The sequence below is a fragment of the Mycteria americana genome, chromosome 9, assembly GCF_035582795.1.
Source record: "Mycteria americana isolate JAX WOST 10 ecotype Jacksonville Zoo and Gardens chromosome 9, USCA_MyAme_1.0, whole genome shotgun sequence".
Classification (NCBI taxonomy): Eukaryota; Metazoa; Chordata; class Aves; order Ciconiiformes; family Ciconiidae; genus Mycteria; species Mycteria americana.
In genome coordinates this window covers 20,931,328-20,950,421 of record NC_134373.1, presented here as the reverse complement: position 1 = coordinate 20,950,421, position 19,094 = coordinate 20,931,328, and the positions used below count along the sequence as shown (strand labels likewise).

The 19,094-nt window shown below is 45.8% G+C and overlaps 1 protein-coding gene across 3 annotated transcripts in view; it reads left to right on the top strand.

Annotated features, from left to right (window-relative positions):
• Positions 1-16,628, top strand: part of METAP1D (methionyl aminopeptidase type 1D, mitochondrial) — a 51,506-nt gene extending 34,878 nt beyond the window's left edge. The window contains exons 4-10 of one of the 3 annotated variants that reach the window (XM_075512138.1): positions 92-240; positions 926-968; positions 4,710-4,873; positions 13,585-13,682; positions 14,317-14,364; positions 15,271-15,349; positions 15,485-16,628. In XM_075512138.1, the coding sequence (XP_075368253.1) occupies positions 92-240; positions 926-968; positions 4,710-4,873; positions 13,585-13,682; positions 14,317-14,364; positions 15,271-15,349; positions 15,485-15,563 (660 nt within the window). In that variant the 3' untranslated portion in view covers positions 15,564-16,628. Of the gene's footprint in view, positions 1-91; positions 241-925; positions 969-4,709; positions 4,874-8,906; positions 9,276-9,617; positions 10,003-13,584; positions 13,683-14,316; positions 14,365-15,270; positions 15,350-15,484 lie in introns of those variants that run through there. The other 2 variants (XM_075512140.1, XM_075512139.1) reach the window with 2 other exon arrangements.
• Positions 16,629-19,094: the final 2,466 nt, after the last annotated feature.

Genomic DNA, 19,094 nt, shown 5'->3' with positions numbered 1-19,094 from the left:
ATTTCATTGGAATGCTTGGCTGCAATCACATTCAGTAAATATGAGAAACTGTCTTTGCTTTTTTAACAGGATGTTATGTTTGATATTTTAGGTTGGCATGACAACTGAAGAAATAGATTCCATTGTTCATCATGAAATAATCAGACAGAATGCCTATCCGTCACCTCTGGGCTATGGAGGTTTTCCAAAATCTGTTTGTACTTCTGTAAACAACGTGGTATGTCATGGTATTCCTGACAGGTATTTCCCCAATAATATACATTTTACCACCGGGAATGAAAATGTTAAACTGAAATTAATAAATTGTGTTTAATATTGAACATACTTCAGCTTAACTAAATGTCATATGTAAACCTATTGCAGATGCATATCATGTCACCACACGATGCTGATAGATGTTATAGAAATGTATGTGAAATAGGAAAAAAAAAATTACCCTGTTTGTCCAGACACTTAAAAAAAAAAATAGCATAATGCCTTTATAGTTTAGTGTGTGGAAAAAAAAAAACAGTACAGTCTGATTTTTTTTTTTTTCCCCTCCAGCAAAATAAGTATAGGGTAAGGAATAAATATATTTGAATTTATGTGGGTTTTTTTTTTTATTTGCAATACATTCAGCTACTCACAAAGTAAAATATGAACCCTAGTGAGAGAAAAAGAATAAATATAATGGTAGATTTTTCAGGTGTTGATATGTTTTTCTGGTAGTTGTTTCTCATTACTTTACATTCAGCTACACTTGTTCTCTAAGTAGTGAGAGTTGAACATTAAAAATGGTTATTCTGTTTGCCTCTGCCTTCCTCCATCACAAAATATCTACCCCCTGATTTTTTATGTATGTGTGATTAGGTGTTTATTCTTATATTCCCTTTGTTGGGAACTGTCTGTCACCATTACTATTTTTTTTTTCCTGTTTATGTTTCAGTCGACCTCTTCAGGATGGAGATATTATCAACATTGATGTCACGGTGAGTAATTCATATAAAAAATAGTCTTTGATCAACTTTAGAATCACTAGTAGCAACAGGAAGAATAGTGGATTGGAGATGGGGGATGCACAGATGGATGTGCTGTTTACTTCTGAGCCAAGGCACAAGCAGCTGGTTTCCTTTTTTGTTTTTAACTGTGTGTTTACTCCAGCTAGACCCAGCCTGACTTGAATTTAGGACTGGAATCAGATGCACTGAGATCAATGTTGGCCTAAGTGAAATGTCAACCCAATCCTGCTATGTGTCATGTTTTTGAGAAGGTGTAATTGTTATTGATCCACTGTGTAGTTAATGCAGAGCACCACAGTACTGGGCAGCAGCTGAAGATAGATATGTATGAGATGAGCTAACATGAAGAAAGCCAGCATTTTTCCTTCACTCTGCCAAGATTGATCTTCCTCTTCCTGCTGATTTTGAGTGGGGCCTGTCATTATCTTACTCTGTCATTAGAGGCTACATTGGCCTGTGTATGTCAGTCTATTTGGACAGCAACTCTTTTGCTAGCAGTGTTCCCTACATTTATTAAAATCCCCAAAGGTAGTGTTGTGTTCCATTTCTGGTATAAAAGCCCTGAACCTTTTGCGCAGAAACAGAAATAGTGTGATATAACCGTGACTTAATATTTCCAGAGAATGGTCAATTATAGCTATTTAAATAAACACTGGCTGGATTTTCTTAGGAGCAAGAAAGTACGGAAACTGGAAACCTAATTCTCGTTTCATTTATGAAAAAAAAATTATTTGTCTCTTGCAGAAGCTTTTTTTCTTTTTACTGTGCATGTTTTTATTTTCCCAAAATGCCGCTTATTTCTAATAAGAACACAGGCATCTTTTGAATCCCAGTGTTATTTTGCAATAATATGTCACATACAAGGGAGTAACGTCTCATAAAAACAAGCTTTTTTAATCATTAAAGAAACTCTTGGTAACTTGATACTATTTTCCATGGGCCCAAATTTCATACTGGCAGAAGTGAAGAAATCAGCAGACCTACCTCTGAGCACGAGATTCAAGCTTTCTAAAATATTTTTTTAATTAAAATTAGGGTCAATGACCTTTCTCCCATGGTATACTCATATGTGATCCAGAACTGGGTTTGGTTTGGTTTTTTAGTCTTTCTAAATTCTTCCCCCTATCCATACTTTCTAATTGTAGAATTCTGACTATCAGGTTTACACAGTGTGATCTATCATTTTTAAAGTATATTTTTGGCCTACGTTTTTACTTTGGTGAACTGGTGTAGCTTTACTCATTTTATTAGACTAAATGAGTTTGCAACACCTAAGGATTTAACATCGATTTCTTTGTATCTCATTAAGGTTCTCTTTTTTTTTTTTTTTATCTGTCAGGATAATAATGACACCTTAGATTAAAAAAAAGTGTAGATTCATATCACAGATACTTTCCATGATAAACTAAATGAAACATTTTTATATTAACGTGGTGTGCATATCTTGTCCACTCTGCTTTACAAATAATGTCTGACTAAATGTTACTGGTCTTTTTGAAGACATATTTTTATTTGTTTTCTGTTTACCCTCATAAAATAAAATAAATCTTGATGTTTCTGTGAATGTGAAGATTCCTGCAAGGATGGGAATTGCTGATTATCTTTGTAAGATTTTTTTATCATTTAAAACTGAACTGTGCTGTGTTTGATAATTGCTCAGTTCCAAAACAGCTGAGGAAAAAATATTACTTTTCAGCGTTGCTAACTGATCTTTTACCTTATTTTTAATGAGCAAAACAGGGATGTTTGTAAAGTAAATCAAAGTCAATATTGCACAACAAATTGTTTATAATTATGTACAGGTTCTATAAAATGATTAAATAATATTCTGGTTATTAAGTGTAAACTCTTCATGCTATGTACAAATTATTTGAAGAAAAAAATCCATTTTTGCACAATTAAGATGGTAGAATTTCATAGATGAAATACAGATTTTATTGGCTTGAATCGCATAGCCTTTAAAATGTATTTTACTGTAGAAACAATAGCATTATCCATCACTGAATCCTCAGCATAGTGCAATTTTCAGCCTGCCATTACCAGGTTATGTTTCTTACAACTTGGTTCTTTCATTGACTTTTAAGAAATTAATGTGTTACAGTTGCTGTGGTTGTAGCTTATTAACGTCAAAAATATGTAATCGCAGTTGATGGGCTGCAGTAAATATTATTATTATTATTATTATTATTATTATTATTATTAAGCTCTCCTATGTTTTAAAACTGTATTTGCTTTTCCAGGATGATGATGTTTAATGCTGGGGGTTTGTGTGTTGTACTTGCTAGAGCTAAAAATGAACTAGTTCAGTTTAAATATGACCTAGCTAGATTAAAACCTGCCTAATGGGCATTACATTAAAAAAAAAAGATTCAGTGGCAGTCTGGACTGGCAGAGGAAGGTGTAGAGCAGAGGATCGCAGCTGCTCTCCACCGGAGCGGTGGCAACACGGTTGGGCCCTTTCTGGCGCTCACCTTTCTTTAAAACACCCCTTGCTCCTAAGTGCCTGCATTTTCTTCACATCTCGGCCTGAACACAAACCTGTCTGTAGCCAATTTTTTTTTTTTTTTTTTTTTAGTTTGGAATCAACCAAAAGGAATGCGAGTCTGTCTTTCACAAATAGCTCGCCAAGTGGCAAAAGTTAAGTGCTTTGAGTTTTGTGAGTTGTTAGTCCTAGAAGGATAGTTGCCCACTGTTTGGAGGGAGAAAAATGGTTTATGAGATCAAAACTGTGCACCATTACAGTTTGTCTTTCTGTAGGGAAATTTGGCTTGGCCTTACAATTATGTGCCTGCCTGCCGTACTGCAGAGCTCCAAACCCCATTTTAATGGGGCGTTGCAGAGCTGCATAGTGCAGGTCCAGGGTTTCCTGTGCCCGACAGAGAACTTCTGGAGAGCTGAGGTTTAAAACCTATGAAATGTCCAAAAAAAAAAAAAAAAAAAGACAGTACATAGTTAATTCAACAGGGTGCTACATTTTAAGCACATGAAACTTTGCGGTGCCAGAACGGTACATTTATTCTCTTTCAAAATTCGTCTCTGGAAATCAGAAGTAAAATCCAATGTTAATGCCACATTGTAGTTTAAAAATGAGATTAAAGAAAATGTGCAACGGCGGGCGTTGGATTTGGCCCATGCTTTCCGTGGGGCTCCCTCTGGATGTTGGCAGCAGCACGTGCCTCTCGCCCAGCTCTCACAGCGTCACCTCGAAGCCCCACCGGGGGTGCTGGCTGCAGAGGGACGGGTCTCCCAGCACCCATGGCCAGCACTGGGGCTCGATGCCCTACCCCTGCGGGGCGCAAGCAGGTCGCCGGCCCCAAGAGCTGGGACAGGTGGGCACCCGAGGGCCCCCAAGGCCCCCGTCAGCCCACGCACGGCCCCCACCCGCCTTCTCGCATACAGCCCAGCTAGCCTCATGTCTTGTGGTTGAGCAATGTCATCGTCTGACGCACTGCTGGACAGAGATGCACAACTTTTGCATTTCTTGAATTTTTAATTGTCAACCCTTGCGCACCTTGAAATCTTTCACACCGTTTGGGTTTTTTTCTCTGCAATGTTTTGCTTTTCTGGTCTCGTTCTCACAAATACAGCTTACCCATGGTCCATCTGTTGCAATATGTGGCTTGATCTTAGAAAGAATGGATTTAATTAAGGAGATGATCTGTTTCTGGATGCAAAACGAGAAAATGTCTTTACATTTCTGCATATGTTTAGGTGTATTACAATGGCTACCATGGTGACACTTCTGAAACCTTTTTGGTGGGCACTGTGGATAAATCTGGTCAAAAGTTAGTGGAGGTTGCCAGGAAATGTAGAGATGAAGCAATTGCAGCTTGCAGACCAGGGGCTCCCTTCTCTGTAATTGGAAACACAATCAGGTAAGCCTTATATTGACAAGTAAAGGGAGGGCTGGCAAGCGGGACAAAGGTTATTGGTGGTTTGGTATAAAGCTGATGACATGTTTTATGATTCAAAACCATCATTTCAGTCTGATATCAGTATGTGAACTGCCAAGCTATAATGTTGTTCCTTGGGTAAGGGAGATTTTTTTTTTAAAGTGAATTACACTAGGGTCAGCAAAGATAACTGTAGAAAGAGTTGAAGATATTCATAACATAGATTTAAATTAACAGATGTAATTTGCGGTGGGTTTTTGTTTAATTTTTATTTGTGTGTGAAACTACACCACATCTGTCTAAGGATGTAAGAAGGTTAGAAACCATTGTTTTCATTGTATAGCAATAACGAATGTTACAAAGGAATTAGTCAACATAAATAAGTCTGTTTGTTTAAAAAGTACAAAAATATTTAACTCGAGAGCTTCTGATCTTACAAAGAGCAGTGCATGCTAACGTCACAGGGAAAAAAGAGCTCACATTCAGAGATTTTTCCCTATTTTGCATTTCTTCTAGCCTTCACATAAATGCAGTCGTGACTCTTCTGCTGGCGGTTTTGAATAAAAATACGGCTTAGTTTTTTGAAGGTACCTATGGATTATTTTAAAATGTTTGCCAAAAAAAATAGACACATATCATATACATTTCATTAAGCAATACTTCACTGGACTATTAATGGTCCCAACATGCTATTGAATACATTCTGATTACTTAAAAGCTGCAAGGCTTAGTCACCTTGAAAGGATGCTGCCTTTTTTTCTTTGTAAATCTTCAAATACTTTAAGGAAAAAAGAGAACGGCAAAATATCAGTTAGATGTATTTATAGCTTTAAAAATATTGTAACAGAGGCTGAATCAAACTTTAGTAAAACCTCTTTGGGTTATATCTGAGAAGCTTTTATTGAAGACTTTGTATAAAATTGTGTTTTTGACAGTTTTAAATTATAGGCTAACTAGCCTGGAGAAAAAGGATAGTGTCTTTCTGTTCTTTCATAGGAAATGTTGAATCAGACCCCTACTGGGAAAAGAAATTTAATGCATATCTCACTATCTTACTGTCCATGAATATAATAGAAGTGAATTCAAAATGTAGTTTTATTTTTGCAAATGGGATGAGTCGATAGATGCACCTCATATTTTTGAACACCTAGGGTTCAACAAATTTACTGGTGGTGCTCTTGCATTTTAACAAAATTTATTCTTGAGTAGAAGGGGGCACAGAACACTGGATTCTTATTCAAGCATTCTATCGAGCTCTGCATTCATGGCTGTGTCTAAAGGGCATGTCAGCCTTTGATTCTCTCTGAGAGGTAATTATCCTTTTCCTGTCACGGAACAACAAATGATAGCTAACTACAGAGGCACATTTGCAGTAGTCACATTCATCAACTGCAGAAAAAAAATTCAATTTAATTGTGCAACACAGCTGCACATAGGCTTTTTGAGCATTTCTGTTGTTCTCCCTGTCTTGCTATTCCTCCCTCCAGATCTATTTTTTAAACTTTTTTTCTGGTTATTTTTTTCCCCCTTTTTGTCTCTTCTTCCATTTTTACTCTCTGTACTTTCTTGTTAAAGTAATTTTCCTTTGTGGCTCTCATTCTTTTTTCCCCATTGAAGGCTATGAATGTAGAAAATTATCACAATTACTCATATAATTGAGCCTCTTTGTAGCAAGTGCAACTCCAGTAGCCTTTCTCCATCATGAAAATGGTTTCATTATAGGGTTTTTCATATTCTCTGACACCATCTACACAGAGGAACAGGCGTGCAGATGAGATGTACTAGGAACAGGGTAGATCAGTAAGGTCACAGTAGGAATAATTAGCTCTGCTATGGAAAGAGCATCTAGGCCTTTTACTGCTACATAAATGTACTGTCCGTGGCTTTTAGTCACAAAAAAACTTACTAACAAATGGAGCTCCCGCCTACTACTTTGAAAAAAAGATTTGTATCAACACTACAATTTTCCATCATTAAGACTAATAACACAGAGCCTAGTATACATCAAGGGGAATAAAAAGAAAAATCTCACATTCAAGTGGCGGCTGGGTGCTGACCTTTGTTCCCTTTTTTTGTGTTCAACTTAACTCTTTACAAAAAAGAGCCACACGCCACACCAACATGCAGGTGAACTCCAGCTAGTGCTAGCAAAGCATGGCATTCAGTTGGAAAATCTGATAAATCTCCATGCAGGATAATGCATTTCATTACAGATTCACTACATTAATTCTAGCTGTATTAAAAAAAAAAAAAAAAAAAAAAAAGAAGAAGAAGAAAAAGAACAGAATTGAATGTGACATTGGATTTTTGCTGTGTTGGTACAGAGGTCAGTTTACTTGCAAAGTGTAAATATATAGTCAGCGCCCCCTTTGAAAAGCAGATTAATCAAAGCTAGTAGGTGTTCAAAACTACATATGAAATAGCAGGTCATTAACTTTATTTCTCCAGATTTTATCGTGTAGATGATTTGAATGTGCTGATTTGTTTAGAACTACTTTAACACTGCCTCTGCTGAAAGATCGCCTTGGTTTGGTGAAGCTGTGTGTTTCTGGTTATTTGTCATTGGACATCTGCATGCAGACAGACATACGTACATAATACATATATCAAAACCTTAAGTTTCAGGAGAGTTAGATATCACAAATACCTGAGAACAAGCGCCTACAAGCTGAAAACATTTAGGCCCATCAGAATGGAAATGTGTCTAGGTTTCTGTCATCAATATTTTCTATAAAGGTGCTCAAGTGATATGCAGAATGTATCTTAGGCACAAATAATCAGAATGTTTCCTTTCTACAATAGGTTTGGGAATAGTTATATCGCAGAGGTAAGTTTGCATTCAGTATTCTAACATAGTCTTTGTTATGGAAGCTCAATGGCTGACACTGAGTATTTCTTGGATAGCAGTTCCTTCTCCCATCAGCTACAATTGCGAATAAAAGATTGCATGGATTCATGAGTTACTTTGCTTAGAAAAATGTGAGTCTTTGCTAACCTGTCCTTACTGAAGGTGGTAGCAAAACTGTTGGTTGGCGCCAGTGGAAACAGAATTGGGCCCTATGTTCCATTTTCTTCTACCGTTTCTGACCTTTCTCTTTCAGACAGAAACAAACCTAGTTTGAAATCTACTTTTTAGACAGTGAGTTTAGGTACGTGGAAGTGTTGTGAGTGTAGAGAGCTAAAAAACATAAATGTGATACTGTTAAATAAACCAATTTCCAACTCCTAGGAAAAAATAGGAGTGATGAAAGTATTAATAAATGGTTTAAAATGTTTAACTCATAAGTATATGTTTTGATATTCATTTAGAACAATATAAAGCAGATTTTTAAAAAAATCTGTTTCTATCAGATTATGCACATTTAAACAATAAGTGGCTCAGGCAAAATAAGTCATTTTAATGTCATCTGTGATAGATTTTCCTTGACAGCTACTGTAAATTACAATTACACTGCTTCTCTCTGCACTTGAAAGTAAGCATTGCAATAAATTATCTTTTATTTCAGTCCATCATGTCTGCTTTCAGAAACAGAGAACCTCAAATAAAAGTTCAGCACTATTGTAAGAAAAATACAGTAATTTGTGTTCCGGTTTGAAACTAAAATGTACCTTTCTTTCAAAAAACAATTGTTGGCTTTCAAAAATATTACTAATTATACCTCAACATTTATTGTCATTATAGGGAATCCCTGAACTTGTGCATTCCCTCAGTCTAGGTTTACTATTTAAGAGAAAAATACTTTAATGTTTTCCCAGTATAATTTTGTAATTTCTCAAATTCGATAATATGGTACCATTCAAAATTAATATTTTTATCACGAGCAAATCTAGTTTAGGCTGATGCTGTTTTCAAGAATTTTTTTTAAAAAAGCAAACATGCCATTCACTGGTCATTTTGCTAACAATGTGTCTAAGAAAAACGTGATTGCTTCTGATGTTAAAAAAAAAAAAAAAAATCATTCATATGGATCCCTAAGTAGGAAAACAATTATCATAGGTCTGTTACTGCTTTCAGGGGTTTCCCAAGCGTGTTCACTGCCCAGAAGTGCAAGAGAGGTTTGTTTAGCAACTTCAGCCACTCATGTCATGCTGCTCTGCAAGACTGTTGTTGCTGGAGTTGCATCCCTAGGGAGAGAAGCTGGCACTGCAGGGGAAGCCTCCCTCGCTGGGAATCAGCTCACCGGGATGTTCAGCCTGGGTAGCAAAGCGGTCTGTGCCGTCTTGTCTTCCCTTGTGCCACCAAGAGCCTGGAGAGGCAGTTGCTATCAATGCTGAAATGGGATTTGTTTCACTTTGTTTCTTTGGTGAGGGCTTAGAATACTGGGCCAGACTTGCCTTGAGGGAAAAGTGACAAAATTTGGTAAAAAGAAAATAAAATGCAGGTTTTGGGGTGGGTTCTCCCCCCCAAAAAAAAATAGCAGTTCCAGTCCTAAGACTGAATGGATGTTTTTTCCTCTGGAGCTAGGATGCCCGTTATCCCGTAGACGATCCTAGAGGCTCTCTGCACAGGGCCAGCCCCCTAAGGAAATTCTTTCAACCTACTTTTCTGCTTCTTAGCAGGAGAGATTTGTCCCATTCACCCAAGAACTCCTTTCAGGGGAGGCTCCAGAGTATCGGGAGATATTTGTAGAGAGTTGGTCCCGCCTGTTGCTGCTCCGTGGCATGTTCCCTGTTGGGCTCCTGGCAGGACGGCAATGCATGTCTCCACACTTATCCCTCCTTTCAGAGAATTAGCTGCTGTCTGGCAACATGCGAAGAGGATGCTCAGGAGGGAAGTGACACCCAACTCTCCTGTCTCTGTCCGCTCTCAGAAGCGTGATACCACCATGCCAGAGGCTCTGCCTATGGGTTTAGGTGGACAGCCTGGCCCTCTGTGATGTTCCTTTACCAGCTGGGCCGCTGCTGGTCCATCCTGATGCCAGACGCTTTGCCTGGCTTTGCCATCAGCAAAAGAGGAGCAGCACTGCAGGTACTCTTGACTCCGCAGCCACTGGGCTGTAACACATGGCAGCAAAACGTAAAATCAAGTACTGGGCTCATTAAATGATTATGCTTTTAATCCTGCCCAATTCACCTCTGCCCAAGCACGCAACATGGCTCAAAGAATAAAATGTGTGGTGATAAATGTTGTCAATGGATATTTTTAACAATGATTATTCTGAAGAATCTTTTTTTTCTTTCTTGATGCTGTCAGTGCAGCGTGGGTCTGCTGCCCCAGCCTTTGCTCTGGAAGTGATTCGGCTGGGGGAAGCCTCGTGGCCGAGGGAACTGGCAGACTGGCACATCCACCCAGGGGTGCAGCTCGCCTTTCCCACGGCAGATGCCAGGCAGCCCGGCTCAGCTGTGCCGACTCCTGCCTCCCGCTTTCACTGCTTTCCCACTTGCGATCCTCTGGCTGCCTGATCTTAGGCTGCCTGTCTGCAAGGAGCAGCGCATGGAGCTGGGGCTGCAATCTTGTCAGGTTGCCTTCCAGGGAAGGCTGGAAAGAAAGGCCACCACTGACAGATCCTGAGCTGGGCAATGAGACAGCAAGACCAAAATCTTGAGCTGTTGTCAGCAGCAAATGGCAAACTTGGGCAAAAATGCTCCACTCCATGACATCCCAATTTTTTAAACCAGATTCCACAGCCTGGGAGTCCTGGAGGCCAGAGAGGCTGACCGAGATCAACAGTTCAATTCACTCTTCTCAGAGCTGTTTCAAAGTCCTCCCTGCCAGCATTTACAGCCAACGTGTACATGTGCATTTACGGGATTGCCTTTGCAAGTTGTAGCTGGGGTTAGTAGCTTTGGTTTTTTATGAAAGCTGGGTGTTTTACTATAACTTCACAAGGATGTAAGGGCTCACTAGGATTTTTTAAAATACTCCAAAGTAAAGCTAGTCGTTGTGGAGTGAAATTCCCCATAAAGTGCTTCTGAAGCGCATGCAAATACTAAAACTAGATTGAACGTGGCTGAGTTTCATACCTGCAGCTTATTTTCTCCACAGGTTTTCTCTGTGTCACTTCAGGTTCATTGGCCACATTACATTTTCTGTAAAGAATACCTAAGCTCTGTATGTAGACACTATTAAGTGGTTAGGAGGGGGGGCATGGGCGTCTGTCAGTGCAGATGTCAAAGCCCTGTGAGCTCCAAGATCCCCTATTTTGATCACAGACAGTAACCACTGAGGTACTGATGCCAACAGAGTTGTTTTCAAGCTGTTTGGCAAGAAAGTGGCAGAATTCACCATTGAAATGCACGAGAACCACTTCTTTCACCGCGTGAGAACGGGATACTGTCTTAACACTGCCTTCTGTGTGCCCTGGCGCTCATGCCCAGCACGCAGCTGCTGCTGCCACTGCCACCCTCCTCGGCACCGGCCGAGTGCTGGGGCAAGAGCTTCCCCTGCCCACAGGAGAGTATGTGGCCCTGGTGCTCGGAAGAATAGCTTTCTGTCTTGCTACAGAAAATGGATTTTTTGGGGGTGAAAATCCTGTAATAATACAAAACATTTCAAAAAATGACTGTGCTCTTTCAGTGGGCAGGGATACTGTGTAAGGACATCAGCAAAGCCGAATAGTCGGTGGGATTGTTCAGGCTGTTGCAAAAAGATTTGCAGAAGTAGGTGAAAGAAAAGCTTATCACATGTTGCACGGACGGCTTCTCCCATCTCTCTTCAGAGAATTGCTTCACCCATATGGGAATCATTTTCTGCATTACTCTGGGCTTGGTCACCAGAGATCTTTGTTTCATTTTGTGTATGTTTGAGTAATCTGGCTTTCTAACTTCCCACCGTTCCCCATGCTTCTTCCTTGGCCTTCAGCATCGTCGTAGCCAGTGGGCCAAGTGTCTGACCCAGACATGGATGATGTGATAGAAAAGCATGGGAGAAGGTCTTTTCCATTGCTAGTAGGACTTTTCGCTGCATAAACCTTCATGATTTTTTTTCCACATAAATGATGTATAAGGTAAAAACCTGCACTTTGAATACGAGCAAATGAAGCCCAACTTCTAGCCCTATCGGTAACCTTCTTTGCCAGTACTTAGGAGTTTGGGGGCAGCTAAACTTGAAATTTCCATTCTTCTCCAGAGTTAATGAAAGAAATGTGATGAGTCTTTGTATCGGGGCGATGGGTGGGTAAAAGCTAATATACAAATCCTGTTAAAACGTGCTCTTAAGGTCTGAGCACTGCAGCATTATTAACCATTAACCCAGCTCTCTCATTGCCGTTTCACTGTGGTGGAGCACCGTGTCCCTCAATTGCAGTGGCATTAAATTGTGGGACGGTGACCTACGGGCACTGGAGCCAGCACTGCAGGGTCTGTAGAGCCTGGTGTGCAAAGGGATTACTGCATACAGCAAGCTGAGGCCACTTTGCACCTGAATAAGAGCCTCTCTATGGGGTTTAACATGCTTTAATTTCTCTGAGAGCTTACACCTTTATTTGAGTTTCTTAACTTTTCCGCTTTTCCACCTGTAGTCAAACTCTGAGAAAGCATTTGTTAGGGTGTAAATATAGGCAAACCCGAAGTTTTTAAGTGCCTACCTTGATTTAAAACAAACAAGTGAAGCTTTTAATGTTGTAGGCGAAATCCTTTCAGGCTGAGTGCCCTCCTGTGTTGCTCCCGTTTGCTTTTAGAAATAGCATGGGGATGATATGCAGGGACAGGGGTAGCTTCCTTGTCACTTGAAATCCACCTCCAGGTCCCCCCAAATCTCCACACACATTTCTGTTTCAGATGTGGGCAGCCTTCCTGGCTGAGCTGCCTCAAGTCACCCCCTCCACCACTGCCTCCACCACTGCTTGAGTGAGGGCAGAGCCTGAGAGTGAAGCCTGCGGGCATGGTGTGGCCCAGCAGCCAGAGAACAGCCCACAGTTCTCCAGGTCCTCCAGTTTTTAGGGATCGGGATAGGACTTTACTTTCCCAACATGGGTAGGGATCGGTGCTGGGACGTGTTCCTGCAGGCAGCTCTCTGAAATGCTCCTCCCTGAGGCAGGCCATGAAGGACAGGACAGATCTCCGAGGCAGAACTGAAATGCCGTAATTGTTATGATTTGCTTTTGCTACGGTGGTGATGGGTTCATCAGAAATACGTTGTTAATTAGCGTGAACAGATTTGCTGGAGTTGCGATGCATTTTGGTCCTGAACGTTTGCAGTATTCCGAGAGGGAAGTGGTAGAGCTCTTAACTCTCCTTGCTGCAGCACAACCCTCTTCTCCTGCAGAAAACCTGGTGCAGGCAGTGGGTATGCGGCCCAGCATGGGCTCTTGGACGTGGGGAGGACTCAATGGAGCCTGTGGTTTGGTGGTGTGCCAGGGCCTCAGCTGCGTGACTTGGCTGCCATTTAGCTGTCCCACGTTAAAATGAGCTCCCAGTGAGCTCATGGAAAAGACTACCCTCCATCAGACAGGGAGATGACATACTGTCATCTTGCTCAGATAGCAGGGCTGGCACAGGAGCGACCAGCCTCCGCTGGCAGGTGTGTTAACTCTGAAACCTAACAATGGCTCGCTGGTGCTAGCTCTGATGACTGCTGTCTTTCGGAGCGGGCACAAAACGGTGACCCAGCACTGGGGTGGGAGTGGGAGCTTGCAGGAGCCGGGTGATGCTGCTGCCGGTACCAGTGCGGTGGCAGGGGCCAGGGCCAGGGCCGGCTAGCGGAGGTGGTGGTCGGGGCATGCTCCCTCACGGTGTCTCCTTTGCCCCCGCAGCTCCGTGGCGCGGCGCGGCGGCTTCCAAGTCTGCCCCTCCTTCGTCGGCCACGGCATCGGGTCGTACTTCCACGGGCACCCCGAGGTGTGGCACCACGGTAAGCGGCCCCCGCCGGCCGGACCTGCCTCCCCCCGCCGCCGGCGATGAAGTGGCTCCGGGGGCAGGGGGTACAACGAGCAGAGCCCCCCGCACCCACCACGCTGCCGGTCCCGGGAGGGATGCTCGGGGGGGGGGGGGCTTTCCGCGCTGGAGAGCCTGCGGGCAGCCCCGGCCTCGCTCTCTGAGAGTCGCCGGCGTCGCTCTCGGATTTGTCTCAGGACAAATCGCTGGTTTAGCGGAGCCGTCGGGGCAGCCGGGCCCCGCGGGCCGCCTCCCCCGCCCCGCCCCGCCCCGCCCCGGGCGGCAGCCGCCGTGTGCCGCGTCCCCGCAGCCCCGCGTCCCGCCCGCGCCCGAACCGCGCCGGCAAAGTTTGTCGCGGGGCAAGGAAAAATCTCCGCTGAAACGCTGAAGGCCCCGGAGCCGGCCTGGAAGGAGCCGCCGTCGGGGCGGCCCCGCTGCGGCCGGGGTGGGATCGCTTTCGGCGGGTGCTCCGGTTCATAGCGGGGACGGGCGTGCACGGTCCCTGCGAGCCAAAAAGGGGTTCAAGCCAAGTGCTGGTTGCGCTTACTAAAAAAAAAAAGCCCCAAAAAAAGCCCCAACAGCCATAAACGCGTTTTTATTTTCTTTTGTAGCCAATGACAGTGATTTGTTAATGGAAGAGGGAATGGCGTTCACAATAGGTTAGTAACCCTCTGCTATGGTTTTCTTTAAAAAAGCGCACACAGAGCAGCCCAGATCCCTGCCATTTCTTTATTGGGGGACAGAAATATCCATGCAGATATGGGATGTCGGCGACACTGACCCCTTAGGAAGCAAATTAAAATATCCTTTAAAAAAAACGCACGAAGGAACCAATTGGGTGAAATAGCTTCCAAACGATCCGATTCAGAAAACGAAATGTTTATTATAAATCTTATTAAATGACATATTTGACGCATATTGTTGGCAAGGCGGAGACTCGGCCGGCACCCTTGGGCTGTGGAGGATGAGAAGGATGCGACTGTGTCCCCGAAGCCGTGGCTTACCAGCGAGCTGTCTGGTGGCTCTCATGTCATTTGCTGCCTGCCAGAGCTGCTGTTTGGGTTTGGGGACCGCAGCGCCGATAACCAGTCAGAGCCTCGCCCCGCAGCCTGAACGCGCTAAATACCAATCATGGAGAGCTGGTGGGGGAAAAGCCCTCTTTCTCACTGTGTGGCTAAATGGCGCGGCAATTAGCAGGAAATAAGAAAATTGTTGTTTTGCTGATTTAATGAACATTTTAAGCCTGTTTAAAAAATTCAAATATTTAAAACTATCTGCTGTTTGTAAGTGTGGTTGGTGCGTTGGTTATTATCCACGGGGTCTTAATTAAAGCTTGATTAAAATTCCCCGCTTTTACAAAAGAGGAATGGGCAACTTCCTACCTTGGTATTTCGTCTTCCTCTTTAGTTCATGTTTTAGCGTTGCGAGAGAGTGCCGGCCCAGGGAGGACAGGGTCTGTGCGGGAGGGGAGCTACCTGCTGGGACACCCCCCCTTTCTTGTTTGCTTCACAGTCCGCACGGGAGTGCGACTAACTTGAGAATACATTTTGTTTTTCTTGTTGCAGAGCCAATAATAATGGAAGGATCCCCCGAATTTAAGATTCTGGAGGATAAATGGACTGCAATTTCTGTAGACAATAAAAGGTGCCTGATTTTATTTTTGGTCTTTCCTAAGCCGTGGAACTGATCACCGACAGCCGGAAAAAAAAAAACACGGGTGAGTTTTACAGGCGTGGTGGATGCGTTTGCCCCCTAATAACTCCTAAATGTGCATTTCAGATCAGCGCAGTTTGAACATACCGTTGTGATTACCTCAGAGGGAGCAGAAATCCTCTCTAAACTGGTGGAAGAAGCCTAAAGATGGAGCAAGGAGTGGAGGGACTCGCTGTGCTTCTGGGATTTCCAGTTTCACTCGGGACAGAGAGGAGGTTTCTGTAATTTCTGTGGGGAATGGGTGCTGCGTAAGCCTCTCTAGGGGACAGAAAAAGCAGCTTGAGAGGTTGGCTCTGGACATAGTCCTTTCTGTGTGTTACCTGGTGGGTATTTAATAAAAGTCCCCTGGCTTGTTTGTGACCCTGGAAGCAGCCATGCACAGCCTGCAAGTGCAAAGGGTTTGGGTTATTTGGGGTGAGGGGCAGAGAGTGGGTCCCCTCTCTTCCAAATCCTATATGGGACAAACACGTATCAGATGACACGGTCTCAGTGCAGCTGAGAGGACAGAGGAACGTAGTATTTTCCCTTTATAGCTGAGCTATGGAGTCAATTTGTCTTCACTGCCATTAGCACAGTGCTGTTTCCCAGGCTGTAACTTCTACTGGGATGGAAAAAAGTTTCCCGAGGGTGGCAGGCAAAGGCAGCAGCCTCTTCTCCCCCAGCCATCCCAGCAGCTCTCCCTCTTCCTGCCTCAGCTAATTTCTCCTTGCACAGCACAAAAAGTGATTAAAAATGATATGCGAAGCGCACTTCTCTGGAGATCAATAATTGCCCTGCTTGAAGAATTAGCTGGTTTGGGGTAATCACTGCTCTGCGGTGCCCACGTTAGTTATGGGAGAGGCACTCTGCAATTTAAGTGTTTAACAGAAATGGAGGAATTTGTGGTCTGGAGGATGAGCCCCGGCTCCTGCCCGGAGTTTGGAGCTGATGGTCCTCATGAGTTGCGGGTCCTGATCGGCCCCGTGCTCGCTGCGGTCCTGTCCTGGGCCTGCCAGGGCTGGAGGCTGTGATTTGCAATTAGCCACTTGCTGACTGCCCCGTCGGGCCTGATGCACCTGGCCTTGGTACTTAGAGGCTACCAGAGCAGGGCCCACTCCTGTGAAATGCAGGGTAGCCTTGGAGATAAACAAGTGACATGCAGAAGTACCCCAGACCCGCGGCAGCAGCGGTGCGGTTTTGGTACAAAAAACTTGTCCTTAATTGTAGGCAGATGCGGTCCTGTACCGAGGGCTGGCCGGTTGTGCATGCAGGTAACCGGCACTGCTCAGCACCGGCTCCCTCAGTGGTTCAGGACAGAAGTAAGCTGCTTTCTTACAGCTTTACTCTGCTGTTTGTTTTCACTCAAGTACAGCGAGCTGTCAGCTCTAATAGTTTCTAACAGCATCTTCTCAAAAAGCAGGACCCCCCCAGAACACGGCTAACACCGCGGGGCAACCGCTCAGCTCCATCCTCCCCGAGAGGAGCTTGGAAGGCCTTAAAACCTGTAAAAACAAACGATGCAGCCAACAAGTTTACAAACGCACAGAGGTTAAACAGCGCGCTGCGGCCACGGGAAGGCGAGGGACACCCCACACTGCCCGGGAGGGATATATTTTGTTTCCCGCCGCCCAGCTGCGCTGCCCCCTCCGAGGGGCGCTGGGGCAGCTGGGGGTCCCGGGAGCACACCAGGGGCGCGTCCCGGGGGCTTTGGCCGCGCCGGGAGGGAGCCCCTGGATGTCACCGCAGGTGCTGAGCTTCTCCCCGTCCCCTGCCCCTCCGCCGGGCCGCCTCCGCCTCCCGTCCCGCTCTTACCGCGGCGTGGGCTGAAGCGGGAACGGGGCAGCCGGGAGCAGGGAACCCCCCCGCAGCCCGGTGTAAGGGGGCTGCTGGCAGCTCCTGTTAGTCGCTGTTTGCTCGGAAGCCCCTCCGGTAACTCTGACGGGACTGCGGGTTTTACCGGCCGCCGCGGAGCGGTGGGGGCCAGGCGCGGGCATTGATGGCGCACGTTTGTAATCCTAATTCTGAACGGGACTGAAGAGATGCCTCGGCTGTGAGGGGACAGCCGACGCCTCGCACAAGCCTTTCACGCAGGAGGTCTTGCCGGGCAAGCGCGATGGCAGCCCCGACGGGGCGATCGCCCCCGCGGGGTCGGGGGGGCCGCGGCCCCTCCGCGCCCGCCGAAGCCGCACTGCCCGGGGCGGGCGTTGCACGGAGGGGCGGCGGCGGCCCTGCTCCGGAGGACGGGCGTGAGCAGAGCCGCGCCGTGCGGTCCGCGGGGTTTTGGCTAACGCGAGGGGGGAGCTCCGGGCGGGCTGCGGGCCCGACGGCCGGCGGGACTGGGGTTCGCCCCGGGACTGCCTGCGCCTTGCCGCCCGGAGGAGGTGGCGGCAGACCCGGCGAGCGCGGAGCACCCTCCCTTCCCTTCCCCTCCCCTCCCCTTCCCGCAGCCGCCGAGCTGGAGGCCGGCAAAGGTGCCGGAGCTGCCGGGGCGCCCCGTCCCCTCCTCGGACAAGCGCGCAGACCCGCCTCGGGCGGCCACTTACATCTCTGCCGTGGGGGCAGAGCCGGCTGCCGGAGGAGTCCGTGTGGGACACGCCGCCACTGCCCCTTCCCGCGCCAAGCTGCGGCGATGTTGTGAAAATGAACTTTGCGCATCGCGAGCAAAACAAAAAAAAAAAAAAAAAAGGAGGGGGAGGAAGTAGAAGAGGCGTTAGGAAATGGGCAATTAAAACCGACAGAGCCACTAATGAAAAAAAGAAAAAAAAGGACCGGGAGCAGAGGGGCTCGGTCTTGCCAGCTGCGCGCTGTCATGAGCGGGTCGCTTCAAGGACCGTCGCTGCCCGACGGAGCCTGAGCTCCGTGCGGCCGCTGCCGGGGTGCCCCAGCCCCGCTTCCCCGGCGGCGGCGGCGGCGGCGGGGAAAGGCAGGTCGGCGCTAGCACCGCTAACGACATCAGCGCTGCGATTTGTTTTGAGTGTTCGCTTTTATTGGTGTTCTCCCTTTGCCAAAATGTGCTTGATTACATAGATGTGGTGCGGTGATAACTGCGCACCCTAGACAGCCTAGGTGTAACCGGGAAAGTTCAGCCCAGGCCAGATCAAATCCCAGGCTGTTTAATGCTGAAAGGCTGCATGTTGCTATTAGTGTTAAATATATGGCTAATTATGCGTATGAAAATTAAACATCAGTGTTATGCTAATGGGGCCGCCTTCAGCTGTGGATCAGAGCACTTGAGACTAGCATTTAATCAAATGAATCAGTAAGTAATACATCTGCACGTGTGAACTTTCACAAGATCATTTTCCTGTTACAGTCACACCGCTGAATTATGAAAGAAATAATTACCAACACTTTCTAATTATCTAACAAAGTAATTTGGGATTCATCGTGGGCTTTCTGGGGAGGATCTCCCAAGTCCCACCTCATTTACCGCTCACGCACGCGGAAGTTTACATTTTCAGCTCAAATGCGCCGTTTGGCCCATTCAAGGCGATTTTTGTTTCGTTGGATTTGGGGTTTTTTTCCCTTGTGAGAACAGGAACGGCGATAACCGAGCGGCGCGTTCCGGAGGTGCGGGCGGCGCTGGGACCCGCAGGCCGGACCGGATAGCCGCTGCGCGCCCGCGCAGGGGGCCGCTTTGTCCGCGGGTCCCGCCGCCGTCTGCCGGAGCGGGGCCGGCGCGGCGGGCCGGCACCCC